The sequence below is a fragment of the Euleptes europaea genome, chromosome 1, assembly GCF_029931775.1.
Source record: "Euleptes europaea isolate rEulEur1 chromosome 1, rEulEur1.hap1, whole genome shotgun sequence".
Classification (NCBI taxonomy): Eukaryota; Metazoa; Chordata; class Lepidosauria; order Squamata; family Sphaerodactylidae; genus Euleptes; species Euleptes europaea.
Genome location: NC_079312.1, coordinates 82216783 through 82240403, shown reverse-complemented (window position 1 = coordinate 82240403; position 23621 = coordinate 82216783). Strand labels below are relative to the sequence as shown.

At 45.6% G+C, this 23621-nt stretch overlaps 1 protein-coding gene across 3 annotated transcripts in view; it reads left to right on the top strand.

Moving 5' to 3' along the window:
• CYFIP2 (cytoplasmic FMR1 interacting protein 2) overlaps nt 1–23621 on the top strand; it is a 71834-nt gene that overhangs the window by 22520 nt on the left and 25693 nt on the right. For all 3 annotated transcript variants that reach the window (XM_056857508.1, XM_056857516.1, XM_056857500.1), the window contains exons 11-20: nt 303–422; nt 2762–2887; nt 5961–6127; nt 17304–17451; nt 17991–18144; nt 18240–18396; nt 18826–18922; nt 19047–19123; nt 21130–21238; nt 22451–22570. In XM_056857508.1, coding sequence (XP_056713486.1) covers nt 303–422; nt 2762–2887; nt 5961–6127; nt 17304–17451; nt 17991–18144; nt 18240–18396; nt 18826–18922; nt 19047–19123; nt 21130–21238; nt 22451–22570 — 1275 coding nt within the window. The remainder of the gene's footprint in view (nt 1–302; nt 423–2761; nt 2888–5960; nt 6128–17303; nt 17452–17990; nt 18145–18239; nt 18397–18825; nt 18923–19046; nt 19124–21129; nt 21239–22450; nt 22571–23621) is intronic.

The window sequence follows — 23621 nt, the reverse complement described above, 5'->3', positions numbered from 1 at the left end:
GGTCACCCGATGAGTTTCGAGGGCAGAATGGGAATTTGAGGTCCTAGTCTGAAACTCTAATCACTACACTGCTCTGCCTTTCATGGGGGGCTGCTGCTGAACAGTATTCTGCCCTTCCTTTTGATCACTGCATTTGCTTTACATTTGTTTTTATTTACAAGTGTTTACATTCTCTTCTTCCTATTTTCTGCTCAGTTTATTTACCTCAGTAATGGGGAAGTAGCATGTGTCAAGGTACGTTTGCTAAGATACTCAGCTCAGAAATGAATACTTCAGACAGATTATTGTCTGATGTCCTCTAGGTTGTGACTGGCTCAGGGCTGGACAGCCAGAAATCAGATGAAGAATACAGGGAGCTTTTTGACCTGGCGTTGCGAGGATTACAACTTTTGTCCAAGTGGAGTGCACATGTTATGGAAGTGGTAAGTTCTGGTTAGCTACACATAGCCGTAGTCTGGGACATATAGCCAGATGGGTGACTGTAATCAAAGAATGTTGTATTAAGAAATTCATGTATAAGAATACAGATAAGAGGGTGGGGGGAGGTGTTAGTATATCAATAACATTTGTGTCTTGTGCTTTATATTAGTACAAGAAGTCAAATCCCTGCCCCAAGGAGATTACAATCTAAAGTTTACCGTAAGGGATACATGAAAGGGAGGGCAGGGAGGTAGTGTCAGGGATAAACAGTGTAAGAAATATGCATTCATTCCAGTTTCACATTCTTAGGTTTAGTTTTTGTGAGGAAGGGCAACCTAGGCATTGTGTCAAAGCCTTGAGGAAAAAGGAAGATTTTGAAAGGGGATTTGAAAGAAGTGAAAGCAGTGGTATCACCAGGGTGTCAAGAGCCATCATGGGCCATTCGACAAAAATTCCATCTGGTCCCCCCATGACCATGATCCAAAACAAAACAAAGGACTTGGCTTTCTGTTACTGTGAATAGAATAATATTTTTTTAACCTGGGAATATGCCCCATTGAATTAAGTGAGACTTCAGTCTCTCTCAAACAGTACTAAACTGCAGAAAGATTTTGAAATATTTCTAGTAACCAGAAACGAAACAAACAAAACAGATTTACGGGATGCTTGATGGAGTAATGAAAAGTGGGGAGATGTGAAGAAGTCGATTTCATTGTCCAGGGAGAGGAGGCAGATGAGCCAAATCTCCAGATGATGTTGTCTTCCTGCACCTACGCCAACTTTAGAAAGTGATTCTAGTCCCCAGATACTAAAATCCAGCTAGTTCCAGCTCTCTCTCCCCATTCCATTCCATCCCCTCCTTTCCTGCTGTTGCCTTCATAAAGAGGAAGAAAAGAAGGCAGGAGAGCAGGGGCAGATTAGACAACTGAAATTACCCTTGAAATAATTTCCAGAGTGGTCCAATCCATGCTTCTGATGAGCTTGAAGGTACAGATCTTTACAAGATCAAAGGGTACAGAACTATTTAGAACTTTTGGGAGTAATCCTAAACAGGTATCCTTAGATGCATGTCCCATTTTATTCAGTGGGGCTTATCCCCAGTTTTCTGTTTTTCTTGCATATGAGCTCTTTAATTAACATATAATATGAATTAATTACAAGGTATAGCTCCATAACATGCATTTTAATGGCAATTACAACTGCTTTCCTTCCTTACAAGCATTTTTCCAGGTGCACATTGAGAATTTACTTCATACATCTGATGAAATAGATTCTAAGCATGAAAGCTGCAACTACCATACTTGTTATTTTTATGGTGGCACCAGATTCCGTTTTGGTTTTGCCACAACATGCTAACATATCTACCCCTCAATAATTTGTTGTTTCTAGCTACTCACTTTGGCCAAAGATCTTACTAGAACTTAGCCTAAGAGTTTGTTTTCATCACAGGCTGACTTCAGGAAGAACTGTACTTCTGGGCATGCACAGAAAGCCTTTCCTTCAGCAATAAAAAACTGCAGTCTCCTTTCCTCCCACTCACTTAATTAATTTAACAGCATACTTAAAGATGCAGAGGAATCAGGAATAATATTTTAAAGCCCTCTGCAAAAACGAGTATAGGATAACTACATGCCCTGCCCCTTTCATAAGAATTAGAGGCTTCTTGGATCACACCAGAGGTTTCTCTAGTCCATTGACCTACTTCTGACATTAGCTATCCAGCCAGATGCTTCTGGGAATCCCATCAGCTAGGAATAAAATCAACAGCCAGCCCAAACAGTTGCCCCCCCCCAACCTGGCATTCAAGAGTATACTGTCCCTGAACATGGAGGTTCTATTTGATCATTATAGCTAATGACCACTAGGGTTGCCAACTCCAGGTTGGGAAAGGCTTGGAGATTGGGGAGGTGGAGTCTAAGGAGGGTGGGATTTGGGGACTTCAGTGGGGTATAATGCCATACAATCCACCTTCGAAAGCTGCCATTTTCTCCCAGGGAACTGATCTCTGTTGCCTGGAGATCAGTTGTAATAGCATAATATCTCCAGCCACCCCCTGGAGGTTGGTAACCATACCACTCATGGGCCTTCACTTCCATGAATCTGTCTGATCCCCTTTTAAAGTGTTCTAAACCTTTTAAAGTCAATGTTGTAGTTTTTTGTACTCCCAGCCCCCTTCTCCCCCCGCACTTGGCAGCCCTGGGTATCACCAGGCATAAAGAGAGCAGAAACATGATGAAAGAATAATGTGATCTTGAAATGGTTGAAATTGTTTTTCTAAAATAGTAGACTGGTGCCTAGATTATTTTGTGCTTCTGTCCATGCTTTTGTTTTCTCCATTCAGTATTCTTGGAAGCTGGTCCATCCCACTGATAAGTTCTGTAACAAAGACTGCCCAGGCACAGCTGAAGAGTATGAGAGAGCCACACGGTACAATTATACCAGTGAGGAAAAGTTTGCTTTTGTTGAGGTGGGTGGTCACACTGATTTGTTCAAAGTGGCATGTGTCTGTTTTAAAGGGTGATTGAAGTAATGGTCTTTGAGGTTCAGGGAATCTGGGGTGAAATTTGACCCTGTTCCTTCTTGTTTCCCTTGATCAACAAGCTTATAATGTGATTTTGTTCTGTAGGGGGTTATATATGACAAAACAACTGAATTCTACAGGTAGAATATCCCTTATCTGGACATCCCGTAACCAGACTGATCCGAAAACCGGCTCATTTGAGCCAGCATGCAAGCAAATCCATGCTGCCTGCTTTCAACATTTCCTCTCACCTAAAAAAATAAAATACAGTTTACACTACATCGTAAGTGGAGACTGAAAGCCTGCCGTTGTTAGTTTGTTGTTTGTTGTGGCTCTTGTTTAACAGCTGGTACGGTATTCTGGTGAGATAGTTACACTTTTGCTTTCTGATGGTTCAATGTACACAAAATTATTAAAAATATTGTTTAAAATTACATTCAGGCTATGTGTATAAAGCGTATATAAAATATAAATGAATTTGGGTCACATCCCCAAGATATCTCATTATGTATATGCAAAAATTCCAAAATATTCTAATGTACAGAAAGATCCGAAATACAGACCACTTCAGGTCCCAAGCCGTCTGGATAAGGGATACTCAACCTGTACTAGTCGTTGTTGTTGTTTTTCATATGCTGTCTCTGAATGTAGACATTCTTACCAGTTATATATCAATGACAATAGCTGTGCCCCAAATCTCTGTATACTAGATAGAGCACAACAAAGAGTATTCCATGCCTTGTCACATCCTAGGAAAATAGACAATGCTCATGTCAGTGTTCTAATTAGGGCAAAGATGTCATGTTCCCATCCCTCCATGATATCTCCTTCCAAAATGAAACTTGGGTTTCATTAATTTAAAATCTGTCAGGTTTACCAAAGAACTGTCAACTTAGCTCCATGAGTTCAAGAAAGATTTGAGCCTTATTTTTCTTGAAAGCTGCCTTGTGCCATATGGAAGATTGCTCTTGAAACCAAAATGTGCTTCAGAAGTTGTTTGTGATATGGCACTGTGGTCTGTGGTCCTAAGGGAAGAATTCAAAATACTAGTAGGCCAGCATAAACTCTTAGAGTGAGTCTGAGGAGCTATTTGCATCTCAGTCTTTGACGAAAGTCAAACAATAACTCACCTTGTTTATTCAAAGTTCTGATACAGGTCAGTTGTACTGCTGTATGGATGATGAATTCATATGGTTGGGAATATTCATTGGAACCTTTTAAGAAATCATGGTTTTGAATCAACAAAATAGGTACAATAATATTATTTGCTTTGGTTCTTGTAGGTTATCCGGGCTGTGTGATCGTGGTCTTGGTATTTTCTTTCCTGATGTTTCGCCAGCAAATGTGGCAGGCATCTTCAGAGGAGTAACACTGAAGGACAGTGTCTCTCAGTGTCAAGTGTGTAGGAAGAGTAATATATAGTCAGAAAGGGGGGGAGTTGAGCTGAATCATTGTCCTGCAAAAAGTATCAAAGGTAATGTGCTAATCATTGTCCTGTAAGTATCAAGATAATGTGCTAATGAGGGTGTGGTATGTTAATATGGAACCATTGTATCCTGAAGTGATCTGTTAATGTGTGAAATCCAAAGCTAATCTGCATGGCTTTTGTGGACTGTAGTCTTTGTTAGTCTGGAGGTTTTCAGGACAGGAAGCCAAGCCTTATTCATTCTTAAACTCTCTTCTGCTAAAGTTGTGCTGATGTTTATGAATTTCAATGGCTTCTCTGTGCAATCTGACAAAATAGTTGGTAGAATTGTCCAGTCTTTCAGTGTCTTGGAATAAGACCCTGTGTCCTGTTTGTGTCAGTCCATGTTCAGCCACTGCTGATTTCTCAGGTTGGCCAATTCTGCAGTATCTTTCATGTTCTTTTATCCTTGTTTGTATGCTGCGTTTTGTGGTCCCGATGTAAACTTGTCCACAACTGCAAGATATACGATATACTTCTGCAGAGGTGAGGGGGTCTCTTTTGTCTTTTGCTGATCGTAGCATCTGTTGTATTTTCTTGGTGGGTTTAAACACCGTTTGTAGGTTATGTTTTTTTCAAAAGTTTCTCCATCCTATCAGTGACTCCTTTAATAAATGGCAAGAATATCTTGAGACCCCCTCACTTCTGCAGGATTATATCGTATACCTTGCAGTTGTGGAAGAGTTTACATCGGGACCACAAAACGCAGCATACAAACAAGGATAAAAGAACATGAAAGATACTGCAGACTTGGCCAACCTGAGAAATCAGAAGTGGCTGAACATGGACTGACACAAACAGGACACAGGGTCTTATTCCAAGACACTGAAAGACTGGACAATTCTACCAACTATTTTGTCAGATTGCACAGAGAAGCCATTGAAATTCATAAACATCAGCACAACTTTAACAGAAAAGAAGAGAGTTTAAGAATGAATAAGGCTTGGCTTCCTGTCCTGAAAACCTCCAGACTAACAAAGACTACATTCCACAATAGCCATGCAGATTAGCTTTGGATTTAACACATTAACAGATCACTTCAGGATACAATGGTTCCATATTAACATACCGCACCCTCATTAGCACATTATCTTGATACTTACAGGACAATGATTCAGCTCAACCCCCCCCCTTTCTGACTATATATTACTCTTCCTACACACTTGACACTGAGAGACACTGTCCTTCAGTGTTACTCCTCTGAAGATGCCTGCCACAGCTGCTGGCGAAACGTCAGGAAAGAAAATACCAAGACCACGGTCACACAGCCCGGATAACCTACAAGAACCAATGAACTCTGACCGTGAAAGCCTTCGACAATATTATTTGCTTTGTGTCTATCATTTTTCAATAAAACTTTCTCTGTGTTTGCACATCCTGAGCACACGGGAAAGTTAACCAAACAATTCTGAAATGGTCAGAGGTTTAACTTTTTCTTTCTTAGCATGGAATTTCATTTTGCTGACAAGTGCATGCTTTCTTCCTTGGTACATGCTTTCTTCCTTACAAGAGCATATAGAAAAGAAGTGATCCTTTTTGTTTTTAATTATTCAGGTGATAGCTATGATAAAAGGCTTGCAAGTGCTCATGGGCCGTATGGAGAGTGTGTTCAACCAAGCCATTAGGAACACTATTTATGCAGCGCTGCAGGATTTTGCTCAGGTGACACTGAGAGAGCCATTAAGGCAAGCTGTCAGAAAGAAGAAGAATGTCCTGATCAGGTGAGATTGACTTTCCCAAACTTTCATTGTGTATTCTGAGGCTTGAACTGGATATTACGATGAACGCAGAGCCAGACACTGCTAAAAACAGCTGTTCTGTGCATTGACAAGCTCTGGTTAGGATCCATGTGTAAGTAGTACATTCTTTGCATGCAGAAAAGCCTATGTTCAGTCTCCGACATATCCAGTTAAAAATGTAGCGGGGCCTCTGCTAAAACAGTCTCTGGAGTGCTGGTGCTAGTTGGATTGGAAAATAGTGAGTTAGATGGGCTGATGGGCTGTCTTTGTAAGTTGGAGGTCCTTAAAATTCCTTGTTGATAAGATGAGCATCCCTGGCAGCATTCATATTGCTGGGAAAGTATAGCACTGATGGGGTACCTTCTCACAAATTCATGCAGTTCTTGAGTGGACTTTTGTCTTTCAGACTATTCTTCAGTCTTTACCGATTTTCTGCTTCTAACATGCTTGAAGTTCTTTTCAAGCACTATGAGGGGAAACTGAGGAGCAAATCAACATTTCATTTTTTCTTGCTCTTATATTTTGCATTATTTTGGATATATTGTCACAAGGTTGTATTTAAGACATTTTCCCCTTGAAAACATTTTTGTCTCCTGTTTTAATTATTGTTATTATTCAGTAATCATATTCCAAAGAACTCAAGGCAAAAAGGGGTTGGCCAGTTCTATCCTGACAACAGCCCTGTAAGGTAGGCTGTTGTACTTGGATGAAATTGATTATCTGGATCCTTTTTATTTGGGATTCATACCAGGTTTAGGGATGGAGACTACTCTGGTTGCCTTGGTTAATGACCTTCACTGGTGTATCTCCTCGAACGTTTGGTGGCATGCCGTAAATAGTGACTATGGATTCGTCCTAGAACACGTTGCAAAATTAGAACCAGTGGTGGTCCCAGTCCTTCTTGGAGGTTAGATACCAGAGGGTGGTTCTGGTAGGCTGTTGTTCCTCTTCTGTGTCAATAGTCCACAGAGTTACTCAGGATTAAGTTTTGTTTCCCATGCTGTTTAACATCTGTATAAAACTGGTAGGAGAAATAATCTGGACGTTTAGAGTGTGATGTCATTGGCATTCTGCCAATACCCAACACTAGTCCTTTTCATTTGAGCCAGGAAAGGCAGTTGACTGGATGAGATGCAATCCAAATAAGATGGAGGTGATTATTGTTCATCTGTGTGGCTTCTATGCAGTCCCACATTGGGACTGTGCAGGCGCAGGCCAGCCACAGATAAGATTTGTCAGCTTCTAGCAAAATCTAAAAAGAGAGTGTTCCCCTCCCCTCGGGGCATGCTGCCTTCCCGCCCAGCGGTCACATGACCCAAGGGGGAGGGAGCACTCTTCCCTCCAGTTCTTTTTCTGCCGCCATGGAGAGAGAACGTGTTAGCTTCTTCTCTAGCTATGGAGTCTAAGAAGGCTCCCCTCTTCAAGAAATGTACCACTTCTTGTGGTACCAAAATGGCGAAGACTGATCCTCACAGTGACTGCCTCCTTTGCTTGGGAGAAGGCCACATCGCCGCAACTTGTAAGAGTTGCTCCAAACTTACCACGAAGGCCCTGAGGGTCCGTTCAACTCGCCTCCTCTCTCACCTCTACAAGGAGTCTCTCTGTCCAAGAGGTCAGTCTGCTGAACCCGGTCCCTCTACCGGGAAGCCCCTAACCCAAACAGGGCCCTCAACTAAAAAGTCCGCCCGGGTAGCGGAGCGGTCGTCCAAGCGAGGTGGCCCCTCGAAGACGCCATCTTCTGTAGTTATTAGACCGGCGAAGTTCATTGCCCTGGGGTCGCAAGATGGCCGTGGCCCTTCTCGACATCCATCCCATTCCAGGTCACCTCGACGTCGATCGCCTTTGCGCTCTCCGAAATCCCTTCGACGTTGATCGACTTCCACATCTCCTTGGCGCCAATCTCAAGCCAAGTCGCCTCATCCTTTGGCTTCGCTTGCCTCCAATGTAACCGGACGCCAGCCGGTTACTATTGAGGACTCGCCTCCTCATTCCCTGGCTACCCCCTCGGTTCCGAATCCGAGCAGGGCCCAGGAAGAGAACGCCGAGTTTAAGCAACACCTCCTTCACCTTTACAAGGACGTGCCTTCGGTGTCTACCAAATCCCCAACGCTCGATACCGAGAAGAGGCCTGCGGCAGAACCTGCAGCAATTCAGGATGCCGTCCAGCCATCACCTCCTGCAGGCACCCAACAGGACTCTCGACGGTCGGTCAACAAGAGTCAAGTGGTGTCACCGCAGGGTTCGTCTCATCTTGAGCCTGGCCAATGGTCTCGGCGTTGGTCGGCTTCACGACGTCGCTCTCGAAGCCCTGCGTCGTCTCGTTCCTGTCGGCGTCGATCCACTTCTCGATGACGTCGTCCTCCTCGTCGGAGCCGATCTTCCTCCCATCAGCGCCAACCAAACTCCCGTCACAGTCGATCCGCTCGTCGGAGTCGATCTGCCTCCCGTAGATGGCAATCGTCTTCCCGCCGGAGTCGATCTACCCATCGGAGTCGATCTGCCTCCCGTAGGAGCCGATCCACCCGTCGGAGCCGATCCACCCGCCAGAGCCGTTCCACCCGTCGGAGACGATCCACCCGCCGGAGCCATTCTACATCTTGTTGACGCCGATCTGCTTCCCAGCGCAGTTGACCTACCCGCCATACACGATCTCCATCCAAACAGTCATCTACCGGACAACAGGAACCCCAACACTTTCCTCTCGGCGATTCGGCTCCAGTTAACACACACATTCACTCCATAAGACGCATAGACATTTCCCCTCACTTTTGAGGAGGAAAAAAGTTCGTCTTATGGAGCGAAAAATACTGTACCTCTCGACGCCAATATCCTACACCGTCGGTGTACTCGGGATCCCCGGTCGACCATTGTCGACACCGTCGTTCCCGTACACGCTCGCCTTCCAAAGATTCCTGTCGGCATCGACGCACAACGTCTCGCCATCCTGATGACACTTCCCAGGTTCCAGTACGTCCAAGGCAAGCATCGCATCGCGAACCTCCCTTATCCAGGTCTCCTTCTATTTCAAGGGGGATGTTCACTCGGGGGATGATGCCTCCTTCTCTCCCGGCTCAGATGAGGAATCCCGCGCTTCAGTTCCCTCACCTGAGGACACTGTTGGGGACTCTAAGCCCATTTCTCCTACGGGGGATGTTCGCTTGTGCGCGGAACAATTGATCCGCATGGCGAAGGCTCTCAAAATTGATTTCAAACCGGAGGATTCTGGTCCCATTGATGATATTATGGATATCCTCCATTGCCCTGATGCGGGGACTGTAGCCCTTCCCATGATAAAGAGCATTCTCGAAGTGGTGCATACCAACTGGGCTAAACCTGCCTAAGTTCCCTCCTCCTCCAAAAGGGTGGAGAACCTGTATAAGATTCGTAGGGAAGGTGGAGAGTTCTTATATCAACATTCCCCTCCCAATTCTGTAATTGTAGAGGCACTGCCCGTTAAATATAGATCGGAAGCACACTTCTCTCCACAAGATAGAGAAGGCCATAAGCTCGATGCTCTCGCCAGAAAAATATATACATCCAGTGCGGTAGGCCTTCGCATCTCCAACTTCCTTGCTGTCATGGCTAGATATCAGTATTCCCTATGGGATCGTGTCTCTCCACAAATTTCTGTTCTTTCTGACGACCAACGCCCTTCGGCGGTGGCCGTACAGAATAAGGGCATGTCTCTAGCAAGACAGCAGTTCACGGCGGCACGCCATGTAGCTGATTCGTCTAGTAAGGCCATTGCTTCCGCCATAGTCATTCTCAGGCACACTTGGCTCCGCCAGTCTGCCCTTCCCTATGACACTAGGTCACGTATCGAGGACCTTCCTTTTGAAGGAACATCTTTGTTCAGCGACCAGACAGACACGTTCCTAGACCGTTTAAAGAAAAATAAGACAAACGTGAAGTCTCTAGGGATTACACCTCAGGCTCCCGACTTTAAACGTCGTTATTTTGGTCGACAAGCCAATCAGCCCTCCCACCCATACCGATTCCAGGGGTCATTCCAACAACCCCCATTCCATTCTTCCTTTCCACACGCCCAGCATGAACGGAAGTTCCAGAGCAAAAGTAGAGTCCGTAAAGGCCCCAGGGGGTCCCCGGGCCGTTTCAGTAAGCCTAAGCAGGCATGACTAGAAGTATCTGTTTGTTTTCTCGACCGCCTGTCTGCCTTTTACCATGCTTGGTTTGCAATTACCAGTGATGTTTGGGTTCTGAAGATAATAAATGTTGGTTATTTCATAGAGTTTGATACATTATGTCCTTATAGGCCCATGGGTCGCTCTCCTACACTGGCCCCTGACCTACTCTTAAGGGAGGTTGATAGTCTCCTCTCCAAAGGGGCTATTTCAGAGGTTTCACCTTCTGACCAGAATTGCGGGTTTTATTCCCGCTTTTTTCTTGTGGATAAAAAAGGGGGGAAAGCGCCCTATACTCGATCTCCAGGAGCTCAATGTTTTTATTAAGACCAGGAAGTTTCGTATGCTGTCACTCCCGGAAGTACTCCCCCTCTTAGACAGACATATGTGGTTTGTAGTGTTAGATCTCTGCTATGCTTATTTCCACATCGCAATCCACATGGAGTGTCGTCAGTACCTAAGGTTCAAATATAATGGAAAATGTTACCAATACAATGTGTTGCCTTTCGGGTTATCTACAGCCCCTAGGACCTTTACGAAATGCCTCGTGGTTGTGGTGGCTCACCTGGCCTTGAAGGGTTGTGTAATCTTCCCCTACATCGATGATTGGTTGGTAGTGGGCACATCACAGTCAGGGTTAGCTGTACAAGTGGATTTAATCCTTTCAGTCCTTAATAATCTGGGTCTCTTGGTTGTTTTTTCCAAATCCAAACTCGTCCCTGCACAGGTGCGGACCTTCATTGGAGCACTCTTGGATACCAAGCAAGCCAGAGCCTTTTTCCCTACACAGAGAGGCCGTGCCATTCAAGCGTTAGTGTCTAGATTCACAAAGAACAGGTTTCAAACGGCCTATCGTATACAAAAGTTGCTAGGCCCCATGGCCTCCACCATGGCTGTGGTAGAGTTTGCACTCCTTCGCATGTGCCCGCTCCAAAACTGGTTCCTCCGGGCGTTCATGCTCAATGTGGACCCTCAGCATAAACGCCTCTCCATTCCCAGATATGTCATCTCCTCCTTGCAATGGTGGGCGCGTGACATTAATATTCTCTCAGGCGTCCCCTTTCATTGCCCTTCCCCCGAAATGCACCTTTTCACAGACGCTTCCCTTTCAGGATGGGGGGCTCATTGTGGCGACCTCAGGGCACAGGGTACATGGTCCCCCTTAGATTCCCGGTTGCACATAAATCTACTAGAGCTTCGTGCCATCCGTCTTGCTCTGTCTTCATTTGCAGGGCACCTGGAAGGACATCACATTCAGATTGCTATCAACAGTTCTACAGCCCAATACTACCTGAACAAGCAGGCCGTTTCGCTCTCCAAGGAGACCAGCGATATTTGGGAATGGGCCATAGCTCATCACGTCACTCTAGTAGCAATACACATCGCAGTCACAAACAACACGCTTGCAAATGCTCTGAGTCGCTTCCCCAACCAAACACACGAGCTCACGTTAGACAATGACTGTCTCCACCAGCTGTTCCAACAGTGGGGCTATCCGCAGATAGACCTCTTTGCTACACATCTCAACTCAGTGTGTCCCAAGTTTTATTCAAGGGCAGGAGCCAGCCTGGGCTCACTGGGAGATGCCTTTCAAGCAGTTTGGAACGGGGCTCTCTTCTACCTCTTTCCCCTCTTCCCTCTACTTCACAAGGTCTTAGCCAAATGGAACCACAACAGGACAGATGCCATTATTGTCACTCCGTTTTGGCCCAGGAGGTCATGGTTTGCAGTGCTCATGCCACTTGCGCAAGGGGAATGCATCCTCCTTCTGAAGAACCCCCTCCACTCCCCCCCCCAACCTCCAACTCGCTGCCTGGAGGTAGGGCTGTCAATTCGGTTCAGCCCGAACTGAAAATCAGCCGAATTTCCCTTGATTCGGCGGTTTTTAGTTCGGGAGGAACCGAACTCAAAACTGGCGGGCAACCGGGGGGGGCCGAATTCAGCGAGTTCGGGAGTTCGCGAATAAATTCGGCCAATTCGGGGCCATCAGTAAGCAGCATAACCTTCAGTAAGCAGCATTCTCCTCCCCCGGCCAATCGGTGGCCAAGCTGGGTCTTCTTCTGGCCAATCAGTCAGGATTGAGTACTGGAGGAATCAGCTGATGTGCGGCCGGCCGGGGAAAGAGAGAGAGAGAGGGAAATCCTCATGTGTGTGTGAGGGGGTGCTTGTGCACATTCGCTCCTTTCCGTGGCTGCAGGGGGCGCATTTTTTGGGGTACCGACCCCAAACTTTCAGGGGATATTCAGACAGGTTTTCTTAAGAGACCACCCAAGTTTTGTAAACATTGGGTCAGGGGGTCCCGAGATATGGGCTCCCCCCTTTTTCTTTCCATGGCTGCAGAGGGTGCATTTTTGGGTGTGCCGACCCCAAACTTTCAGCGGAGCATCAGACAAGGCTTCTTAAGATACCCCCCAAGTTTTGTAAACATTGGGTCAGGGCCCCCCGAGATATGGGCTCCACCCCTTTTTCCTCTCCCCCCTTTTCCATTTTTGTGGCTGCAGGGGGTGCTTTTTGGGGGGTGAAGCCCCCAAACTTTTATCATAGCTTCAGAGAATCCCTCTTAAGAGACCATCCAAGTTTTGTAAAGATGGGTTCAGTGGGGGCTGAAATATCGGCTCCCCCCCTTTTCTCTTTCCGTGGCTGCAGGGGGCGCATTTTTGGGTGTGCCGACCCCAGACTTTCAGCGGAGCTTCAGTCAAGGCTTTTTAAGAGACCACCCAAGTTTTGTAAACATTGGGTCAGGGCCCCCCGAGATATGGGCTTTCCCCTTTTCCCTATTGGGATGAATGGATCACCCTCGAGAGATGCATACATATGGATCTTATATTGGATACAAATGGAATCATATTGGATTACCCAGCCTCCCAGCCCCTCCTGCTGGAACAGAAGACAGCCACAGTAAGACCCCTTTGGGGGCTTTAATCTATAATTTTTCTTTTCTGTGTGTGTGTGTGGGGGGGGAAACAGAGTCTGTGTGTGTGAGGAGGGAGCAGTTTCTGTGGGTGGGGGGGGAGCCAAAGGGGGCTTTTGCCGGTTCTGCCTGGGGTGTGTTTTCCCCCTCCAGTCTCTCTCTCCCTGGTTTGAGAGGGGGCTTCATTTTTATTCTTCAGGTTTTTCCTCATTCATAAGATCAGTTAGGTTATTTTGATGCTTGCTCAAAACTGGTTTTCAAATGGTGACTTAAAGAATGCATCTGCCTGGTCCCAAGTCCAATGCAAAAGGAGAAATTCCACCCCCTCCTGCTCATTATGCATAGCTAGCTGCCTCTGTCCCTTTCCATGGTTTGCAAACTCCCAGGTGTCAGATGTTGCTTTGCACTGTTGCAAAGGTGTTGCATTGCGTGCTTGTGTTGCTTTGCAGTTGTATTGTTTTGCAAAATTCTTCACACCTGCCCCGCCCTTTGCATGTTTGCAAAGGTGTTGCTTTTCAGTTGTGTTGCTTTGCAAAGTTCTTAGCACCTGCCCTGTCCTTGCTCTCATCAGCTGTTTGTCGGGGCTGGGAGCTTTGTGCGTGGGCGGCAAGCTCTGCTGAGAGATACACATTAAGGGTGGGGGGGACCCCTTTCAGGGCCCATATCTCAGCCCCCCCTGACCCAATCTTTACAAAACTCGGGGAGTCTTTCAATATACGTCCTTTGAAGCTCTGCTGAAAGTTTGGGACCTCTAAGCCCAAAAATGCCCCCCCAGAGCCGCGGAAAGGCGCGGTTGTGTTTTTAATGGCTTTATTCGGCCGAATTTTTTTCCCGAACTTTGAATTCCCGCCGAATTGAACGGATCTGAAGTGGGGGAGTTCGGACTTCGGCACGTACCGAACCCACAAGGGCCAAATTCGGCCGAATCCGAACTGTACCGAATTTTTTTTTTTGACAGCCCTACCTGGAGGATACTGCCCCAGGGCAGTGGTCTGATAGAGTAGCTAAGGTCCTCCTGCATTCTCTGAAGTCTTCCACACGTCGGTCCTACGACACTAAGTGGAGGCGTTTCTCTGATTGGGCAAAGGTTAAAGATGTTTCACCAGTTACATGCCCACTTTCTACTGTGTTTGATTATTTGCTTTCCCTCAAAGATGATGGATTATCTAATTCCTCTATTAAAGTTTATTTAGCCGCAATTTCGGCTTTTCACCCGGCTATTGACTCATTCTCAGTTTTTTCTCACCCTCTATCCAAAACGTTTTTGAGGGGTCTCACTAATTTATACCCTCCTGTCGCCCCGCCCGTTCCCCAGTGGAGTCACTCTCTAGTCTTATCACAGCTCATGAGATCTCCGTTTGAGCCGTTAGCCACCTGTGAGCTAGCTCTGCTATCCTTTAAGGCGGCCTTTTTGGTCGCAATTACATCGGCAAGAAGAGTTAGCAACCTCTCAGCGCTCTCACACTCCCCACCGTATACTAAGTTCCACTCAGATAGGGTAGTGTTAAAGCCAAAACTCTCCTTTCTACCCAAGGTTGTGTCATCCTTTCACCTCACCCAGGACATTGTCTTTCCTGTGTTTTTCCCTCATCCATCCTCCGATGCTGACAGGGCATTACACTCCCTAGATGTTCAAAGGGCCCTCCTTTTCTAAATTCAGAGGTCTCAAAACTTCCGTAAGGATGATAACCTCTTTGTTTGCTTCGGGGGACACCGTAAAGGACGTCGTGCTTCTCCTCAAACCCTCTCTAGGTGGATCACATCAACCATTAAGTTAGCCTATGAACTTGCTCATCAGGAGTGCCCTCCTATGATTAAGGCTCATTCCACCAGAGCGTATGCGGCGTCCATCGCTTTTTCGTCCAGGATAGATCTTTGTGACATCTGTAAATCTGCCACATGGTCCACGCCCTCCACGTTTATGAAGCACTACGCCGTGGATGTGGACTCTGCCAGAGACGCAGCCGTGGGACATGCAGTACTGCAATCCTTATTTTGGTGACTGTCCCACACCCACCGTCCTGGTAAGCGAGCTCGCTACTCTCCCAATGTGGGACTGCATAGAAGCCACGCAGATGAAAAACAGAGTTTCACTTACCTGTAACTGTTGTTCATCTGGTGGATCTTCTATGCAGGCACACATCCCTCCCTCCTTCCCCACTGTGGGACCTCTCCGCTAGACAAGTGGTTCCATGGCGGCAGGTTGGAGAACTGGAGGGAAGAGTGCTCCCTTCCCCTTGGGCCATGTGACCGCTGGGCGGGAAGGCTGCATGCCCCGAGGGGAGGGGGAGCACTCTCTTTTTAGATTTTGCTAGAAGCTGACAAATCTTATCCGTGGCTGGCCTGCGCCTGCGCAGTCCCAATGTGTGCCTGCATAGAAGATCCACCAGATGAACAACAGTTATAGGTAAGTGAAACTTTTTTTTGTGTTTCCCTTACACCACTGGATTGTCTGGAAACTGCAGCTTATTCTGCTGCTGTCTGTCTGTTGGTGGGAGTGAGCAGGAGACAGCATATTGTACAAACAGTGGCTGCCTCTATGTTTGGGACAAAATTTTAAGATGCCAGTTTTGATCTTTAAAGTGATAAGAACATAAGAAAGGCCCTGCTGGATCAGACCAAGGCCCATCAAGTCCAGCAGTCTGTTCACACAGTGGCCAACCAGGTTCCTCTAGAAAGCCCACAAACAAGACGACTGCAGCAGCAGCACCATCCTGCCTGTGTTCCACAGCACCTCATAAAATAGGCATGCTCCTCTGATGCTAGAGAGAATAGGTATGCAGCATGACTAGTATCCATTTTAACTAATAGCCATGAATACACCTTTCCTCCATGAATATGTCCATTCCCCTCTTAAAGCCTTCCAAGTTGGCAGTCATCACCACATCCTGGGGCAGGGAGTTCCACAATTTAACTATGCGTTGTGTGAAAAAATACTTCCTTTTATCTGTTTTGAATCTGTCACCCTCCAGCTTCAACAGATGACCTCGAGTTCTAGTATTATGGGAGAGGGAGAAAAACTTCTCCCTGTCCACTCTCCCTGTACCATGCATAATTTTATAGACCTCTATCATGTCTCCCCTTAGCCGCCTTTCCAAGCTAAACAGCCCTAAGTGTCTTAACCGATCCCCATAGGACAGTTGCTCTAGTCCCCCTGATACACAGTCTGGAACCATAGTACCTTTAGGAATAAATTTTCCCATATAAAACCTCTTGCATACTGAAGTATATTAGTGAGGCCTTGCTCTGAATTTCATCGCATGTGGATGCAAAATTGGCATCTACTAGGGGTCTTCCTGATTGCCCCAGAGGATGGTGTTACCTTCTCACTCTTTTGCTTCAGGAAGAGGCAGGCGACGTTACTGTTGTTCTGGCAAGTTTTTGGGAGTGATACCCAGTTAAACTCTTTGTTGCAATAGGGCAGCCCATTCCTGGGAGGGGGGGTGGACCCCAGCGGCTGGGAGTGGCACAGCCATGCCGCCTCCTCAGAGGCTTCCCAGCTGCCGCAGAGGGGGAAAAAGCCTTTTTAAAAAGGAAGAAAGGGGGAAACGCCCCATAGTGAACAGCGAGGCTGCGCCACTGAAAAAGGTGGCGCAGCCCCACCGCTGCTCAAGGGGGCATTCCTGGGGCGAAAGGAGTAGGAAGCTGCCTAACATCAGCTCTGCCCCTTGCAATGCCCCAGGAACGCCCCCCGATGCTGGCACAGCCTGCCGCTTCCGGGATTTAGGTCCCGGCGGAGGTCTGCGCCACACTGGGGCACCCAGGCACCAGTGTATGTGCCACCCCAGATGGCATAAGTGTCCTTCATCCTGGGTTAAATGGGCACATGCTGGTGCGGGGTCGCACCGGCTCCTAAGGAGCTTTGCCCTCCCTCAGGAATGCGCTCTAAGTCTTATGATATTTCTGTACCTTAGATTTATTAGTTATTGTAGTTTTGTGATCTGTAAACTTTTTTTTTCTTATTGTAAACCACTTTGAAAGCCTTCCCTGGCTAAAACACTACAAAAATACCATAAATAAATAAATTGGCCAGGGAACTTCATAGGGATTTGAATCAAATCTCCTCAGTCCAAGTGATTTAAGATGTTTTCCTTCATGTTCCCAGTGTCCTTCAGGCAATTAGAAAGACCATTTGTGATTGGGAAGGAGGCCGTGAGCCTCCAAATGACCCCTGTCTGAGAGGAGAGAAGGACCCCAAAGGTGGTTTTGACATCAAGGTCCCACGACGAGCAGTGGGGCCATCCAGCACACAGGTGTGTACTACTATCTCTGCTGAGACAGAGAATATTCTGGCGAGACCATACTTGTTACAATCAATAAAAAAATGCCAAACACTGTCCAAATTCCCTGATTTACAATCACAAAATCGTTCTGAAAAGGGGATCCCTGAAAACCTGCCTGCTAATTCCCCCAATGGCAGTGCATTTAATCTGGTCTTGGAGAAAAGTATTCTAAATTTGGGGACAGTAAGGTGAGATATAAATGCAGTAAATAAGAAATAAACATAGCTGAAGATTGTGGGAAGATAAAAAATGTCTTTGCTGGTGGGTGGCAATGAGAGCAGGAAACAGGGAAAGGGGGGAGGATATGGGGGCCACCGGGAGGGGGGAAAGAGAAAATAGTGTGGGGAGGGATACGGGGGTAAATGAGATGGCCTGCAAGTACTTGCAGATCCCCCACTTGTAAGTGTATAAAGACGAATTACGGATGACTTCACTGAGACACACATAGACATGACCTTTAAAAGGTGCTTCATTTTGAAACAATGAGAAAAATGGGCATCTTCTTTCAGCTTTACATGGTAAGAACCATGCTGGAGTCCCTCATTGCAGACAAGAGCGGGTCAAAGAAGACTCTCAGGAGCAGTTTGGATGGACCAATAGTTCTGGCCATTGAAGAGTTCCACAAGCAATCCTTTTTTTTCACTCATCTTCTCAATATTAGTGGTAAGTAGCCATGATGGGGTAATACAGTAGATTATTCTGAATGAGCGGTGAGTCTTTCTCCCTCCTGATGCTGGGGATGTATTTTCTGTTTTCAGAAGCTCTTCAACAGTGCTGTGACTTATCTCAGCTTTGGTTCCGAGAATTTTTTCTGGAATTGACCATGGGCCGTCGAATTCAGTTTCCCATTGAGATGTCTATGCCTTGGATTCTAACAGATCACATCCTGGAAACCAAAGAGCCTTCCATGATGGAGTAAGAAAAAGATCACAAAGAGTGTATTCATGAAATGAATGAGCATAAGTAACATGAAAATAGGAATTGGCAGAGATTTAGTTTTATTCGCAGACAGAAGTCTGGCATATCAGAGGAAATATGACCAGTCTGAAGTACTTGACCCATAACGGTAGAGATTATTTTCGTTTGAGGCAGAAGGTCCAGTTGGGCTATCAAAAGCGAGCCTTAAGACTGGCATTTAATGGCAGTTCAGACGTTTTCCCTGTCATAAGGGAAATGGTATGGGAGTAAACAGTTAAACCCCCACCCAGTAGTGAGGCACTGACCTAACTGACCCCTGCCACACACATACACACAAGCTTACACTCTAAACTGGCCTCTAGACTGCTGGAAATGTTGAGCTGTCAGTGATGCTTGAAGTGAAGTTACCTGTTACCTTGATTGCAGGTATGTGCTGTACCCGTTGGACCTCTACAATGACAGTGCATACTATGCTTTGACCAAGTTTAAAAAGCAGTTTCTCTATGATGAAATTGAAGCTGAAGTAAGTTTCTTTTTTATTTTGTTTTGTAGTGTTTTGTTTTTATCAACGGTTTGGGACTTCCACAAGCAAGTGTTCACTCGCATATTTGTTCTAAAGTCTGTTTCTTTCATGTTTCTTCTATCAGGTGAACTTGTGTTTTGATCAATTTGTGTACAAACTGGCAGATCAGATCTTTGCTTACTATAAAGCAATGGCTGGCAGGTATGAGGCTTTAATTGGTTTCTGTTGTTTAAGTTCTATTGTCTAAGAGAAGTCCGTTATCTGGCCTGAAGATCTTACTGTATTTTTCACTCCATAACATGCACCTGACCATAAGAGTCACCTAGTTTTTAGAGGAGGAAAACAAGAAAAAATCTGAGTCGCTCTCCTCCTCCGTGGAAGCCAGGGTCTCTCACTCTGACTGATGTCAGCTAGAGGACTCCTGACCGCTCTCCTCCTCGGCCTCCGCTCTGTTGTTCCGGCTCTGTGCGGGAACAACGGGACCAGGCGTTCCCCGCCCCGCCTCCCAGCTGGCCGTCGGGGCAGGGAACTCCTGCTCGCGTCGTTCCGGCGCGTCCAGCCAGCTATATGCGGCCCCGCCTGCCTCCCAGCTGGCCGTCGGGGTGGGGAACGCCTGCTTCCGTCATTACGGTGCTCCCAGTCAGCTCTGTGCGGCCCCGCCTGCCTCCCAGCTGGCCGTCGGGGTGGGGAACGCCTGCTCCCGTTGTTCTGGCGCGCCCAGCCAGCTCTGTGCAGCCCCGCCCGCCTCCCAGCTGGCCGTCAGGCCGGTGAACGCCTGCTCCCGTCGTTCCGGCGTGCCCAGCCAGCTCTGTGCGGCCCCGCCCGCCTCCCAGCTGGCCGTCGGGGCGGGGAACGCCTGCTCGCGTCGTTCCGGCGCGCCCAACTGGTTGGTCTTCCCCGGCTTCTGCGGGCCGTCCGGGCTGCTCGGCTCCTGCCCCGGATGGACCAGGCTAGGGTCTGTCTCGGGACACACATTCACTCCATAAGATGCACAGACATTTCCCCTCACTTTTGAGGAGGAAAAAAGTGTGTCTTATGGAGCGAAAAATACGGTATGTCTTGTGCAAGTGATCAGACCACAGCAAGTAGGAAGAACTTTAAAAAAAATGACAGGAGGACAGCACACATTCAGAAATGATAGCAATGATCCGCAGGAGTGGGAGAACATTCCCCAGAGTAATAACATTGCAGATTTATATTGATCTATTCTGTTTCCAGCCAAATTGGCTTTCAAAGTGACTCACAGGAATTTAAAAAAAAAAACATATTATAATGAAATATTCACTGAGCCACCTCCTCTCGCTCTGGTGACCTCAGCAATGGCAGTTGGTAGCTAGAGTGAGGGAGAGTCTCAGATGTTAGTCTCAGACTGACCTGAAAAGGTTTCCCAGGTAATCCTCCATGTTTGGCGGGAAATCTATAAAAGGGTTGAAAAGTATTTTTTGAAGTTTGGGTTAGCATGCATTGGGTTGGATCTAGACTAAATTCATGTGAACCACTTCTGTCTTCCCCCTCCTGCTGCAACCCTATGATTTCCCTGAAATGCTGTTCCTGGCAGACAGGAAACACCAACAACAGCATGAACAAGAAATCAGAGAGCTGCAGCAGGAAGAAATGGTGTAAATTACCCCTCCCCTTCTGTTAGTGGAAAATATATTCTGGATCCTACCCATTGGGTAGAACTAATGCCAACTATTGAATGGCAACTATTTTTTTAAAGTACTGCATATCATCACTTGGCTAAATTATGAAGCCTAAACTCAATCTTCAGAGCCAGAAATCTTTTTACCTTGTGCCAGAGGAATCAAGCTTTATCAGGAAAAGGCCATATATCCTATTCAGAGTAGCCCATGCAATTTTCTGTGTACTAAATCTGCATAATCAATTAGGCAATACCTACTTTTGATTAATTTCTATAACTCATTTTGATTTCCAGCTGTTTGCTGTGCATGAGTCTTCTATTCACCACACTCTTGTAACTGAGTTCACAGTAAACTAGAATACAGAGAATAGATAGCAGGAAGGGAAACATATTACAGTTGTCTCTATTCACCACACTCTTGTAACTGAGTTCACAGTAAACTAGAATACAGAGAATAGATAGCAGGAAGGGAAACATATTACAGTTGTCTCCTGTTACAGAGATGTGAATCTTGGCCATCAGGAGGCATTCAGGTGAATGTATTGACAGTATTTTCCAATTGCAGTGTCTTACTGGATAAACGGTTCCGGGCTGAATGTAAGAATTACGGAGTGATTATCCCTTACCCACCATCCAACCGTTATGAGACATTGCTCAAACAGAGACATGTCCAGGTACATTTTTGCTAATTTCAATAGGGTACCCAGTATTTATATGACATGCCAACTAGGTCATTCCACATGTTCCCTTTACATGCAGATGTTTATGGGTTAAGAACAAGACTCCCCATCATGCACAATGATACATGTGTGAAAGAGCTTATAATTTCCAACAGCACATCTCAGATAACCACATCAGCACAAAGTTGCTTCATCTATGACCCTGCTTGCAGGGGTGGACAACACAAAGGAAAAAGGTTTGGTTCATAACATGAATTTTCCAGGATAGCAATATTTGAGAGGGTATTTTGGGCTGTGAGGGTAAGGGCAAGAGCATCATGCTCTGTGAATAGAAATTGTTTCATCTGTGGAAACTCTAGTCCTAACAAAAATAAAATAACAAAGCAGACATTAACAAAGCCGCTAAGGATGTTTAACCTAATTTTATACCTAGAAAATAATCCTGATCGTTGAGATAAAACAGCAGAGAAATGTAAAGAAATTATCCTGATGGTTGAGCTATAATAGAGATATTTAATATGTTTAACAGCTCATACAATGATCATCTTTAAATTTTATCATACACCTAAATATCCTTTTCATTTTATATTAAGAGTGAATACTTGATCACAAATTGGTGTAGAACTGCAGGAAAATGTAGTCCGCCAGACTTATTTTTTCTCCCCACCCCTTTTTTCCCTTTTGTACCCCTCCTTTATATAATAATAAAATTTTAAAAAAGAAAAAAAGAAGGGGGGGGGGAAAGAAACTCTCCGGTGGATCCAATGCAGTCATTTTTCTGTTTCTCTAGTAAAATCACAGGCATTAGCAGCATAGACTTACAGCTCATGTTAGGAAATGGCATCCTGTCAATGGATCTGCATTAATTGAAATTAATGTGGCAGCCTATACAGATGGGCATTCTGTGTGTGCCTTGGAGTGCTTGTATGCCTCTAGATCAGAAGGACACACTTTAAAATATAGGCAACTTATTCACAAATGAATAACTAAATCATGAGAATTTAGCATACCATTGGCCCAGTTAATTTTGGACTTGCTTCCTAAAGAAAATTTACTTGTATTCTGAAGACATCCCTTTTTCCCAGTAAAATTAGGCCCAGTTAATAATTTGGGATCCAAATTAGATTTTTCTGCATTTTGCCCTGAGGTTTGGACTTTAAAAAACATCTGTTTTTATTTGCTGCCTGCTTTTTGCTTTTTCCACAGCTTCTAGGCAGGTCAATTGACCTAAACAGGCTTATCACCCAGCGTATCTCAGCTGCAATGTACAAATCACTAGACCAGGCCATTAGTCGCTTTGAGAGTGAGGACCTGACGTCCATTGTGGTAAGTAAAGGGAGGAAAATAGATGAACAGACCAACTCCCACTTGCTTGGACACCACATCTATAACTATCTATATTTTCTGGTTTCAACCTAACTTTATACTAGCAGAGTTATTGTGTGCCTAATTACTGTAGAACCCGTTCTGTGTACCTGTTGATAATTCTGTACGCATCTGTTGGCAGTGACCATTAGGAGGCTGTTCACATTCACCATGCAATCTCTTGATGATGGAGGAATTGTCAGTATTTCCTTATGATTGCTGACCGTTTCCACACTACTGGAATTCATTGTAACATATAATGTTTTGACTCTCTTGTTTGCAAGGAGTAGGCAGACATTATTATTCAATGTATTAGGAAAACCTCCAGATAGTTGAGTCACAAAATGATTGCACTTCAGAGCTATTCTAGCATAGTGAATGAGAGTACAATTCTAAACAGGTCACACACTTTTAAATCCACTGGCTTCAATGGACTTAGAAAGGTGTAACTCTGTTTAGGATTACACTGTAAGAGAGTGACATGTGAAAGGTAAGTTGCAATTCGGAATCCCCCAAATATTGGCTTTGACATGAACTCACTAGGTTGCCTTAGAAAAAATAGAAGGAGATTGAAACTGGACAAGGCAGCCATGAAGAAGCTAGAAAAGATTCTTAAGTGTAAGGATGTGACGCTGGCGACCAATATCAAAATAATTTATGCTATAGTATTCCCCATTATTATGATATGGAAGTTGGACAATGAAGAAAGCTGCCAAGAAAAAAGTAGATTCTTTTGAAATGTGGTGTTGGAGGAGAGTTTTACGGATACCAAGGACTGCCAAAAAGACAAATAAGTGGGTTCTAGATAAAATCAAGCCTGAACTTTCCCTAGAAGCTAAAATGGCCAAACTGAGGCTATCATACTTTGGTGACATGAGAAAACAAGTCACTGGAGAAGACAATAATGCAAGCAAAAAATTGAAGGCATTAGGAAAAGGGAAAGACCCAGCATGAGATGGATTGACTCAGTGAAGGGAGCCAGGGCCCTGAGTTAGCAAGACTGGTAAGGCTG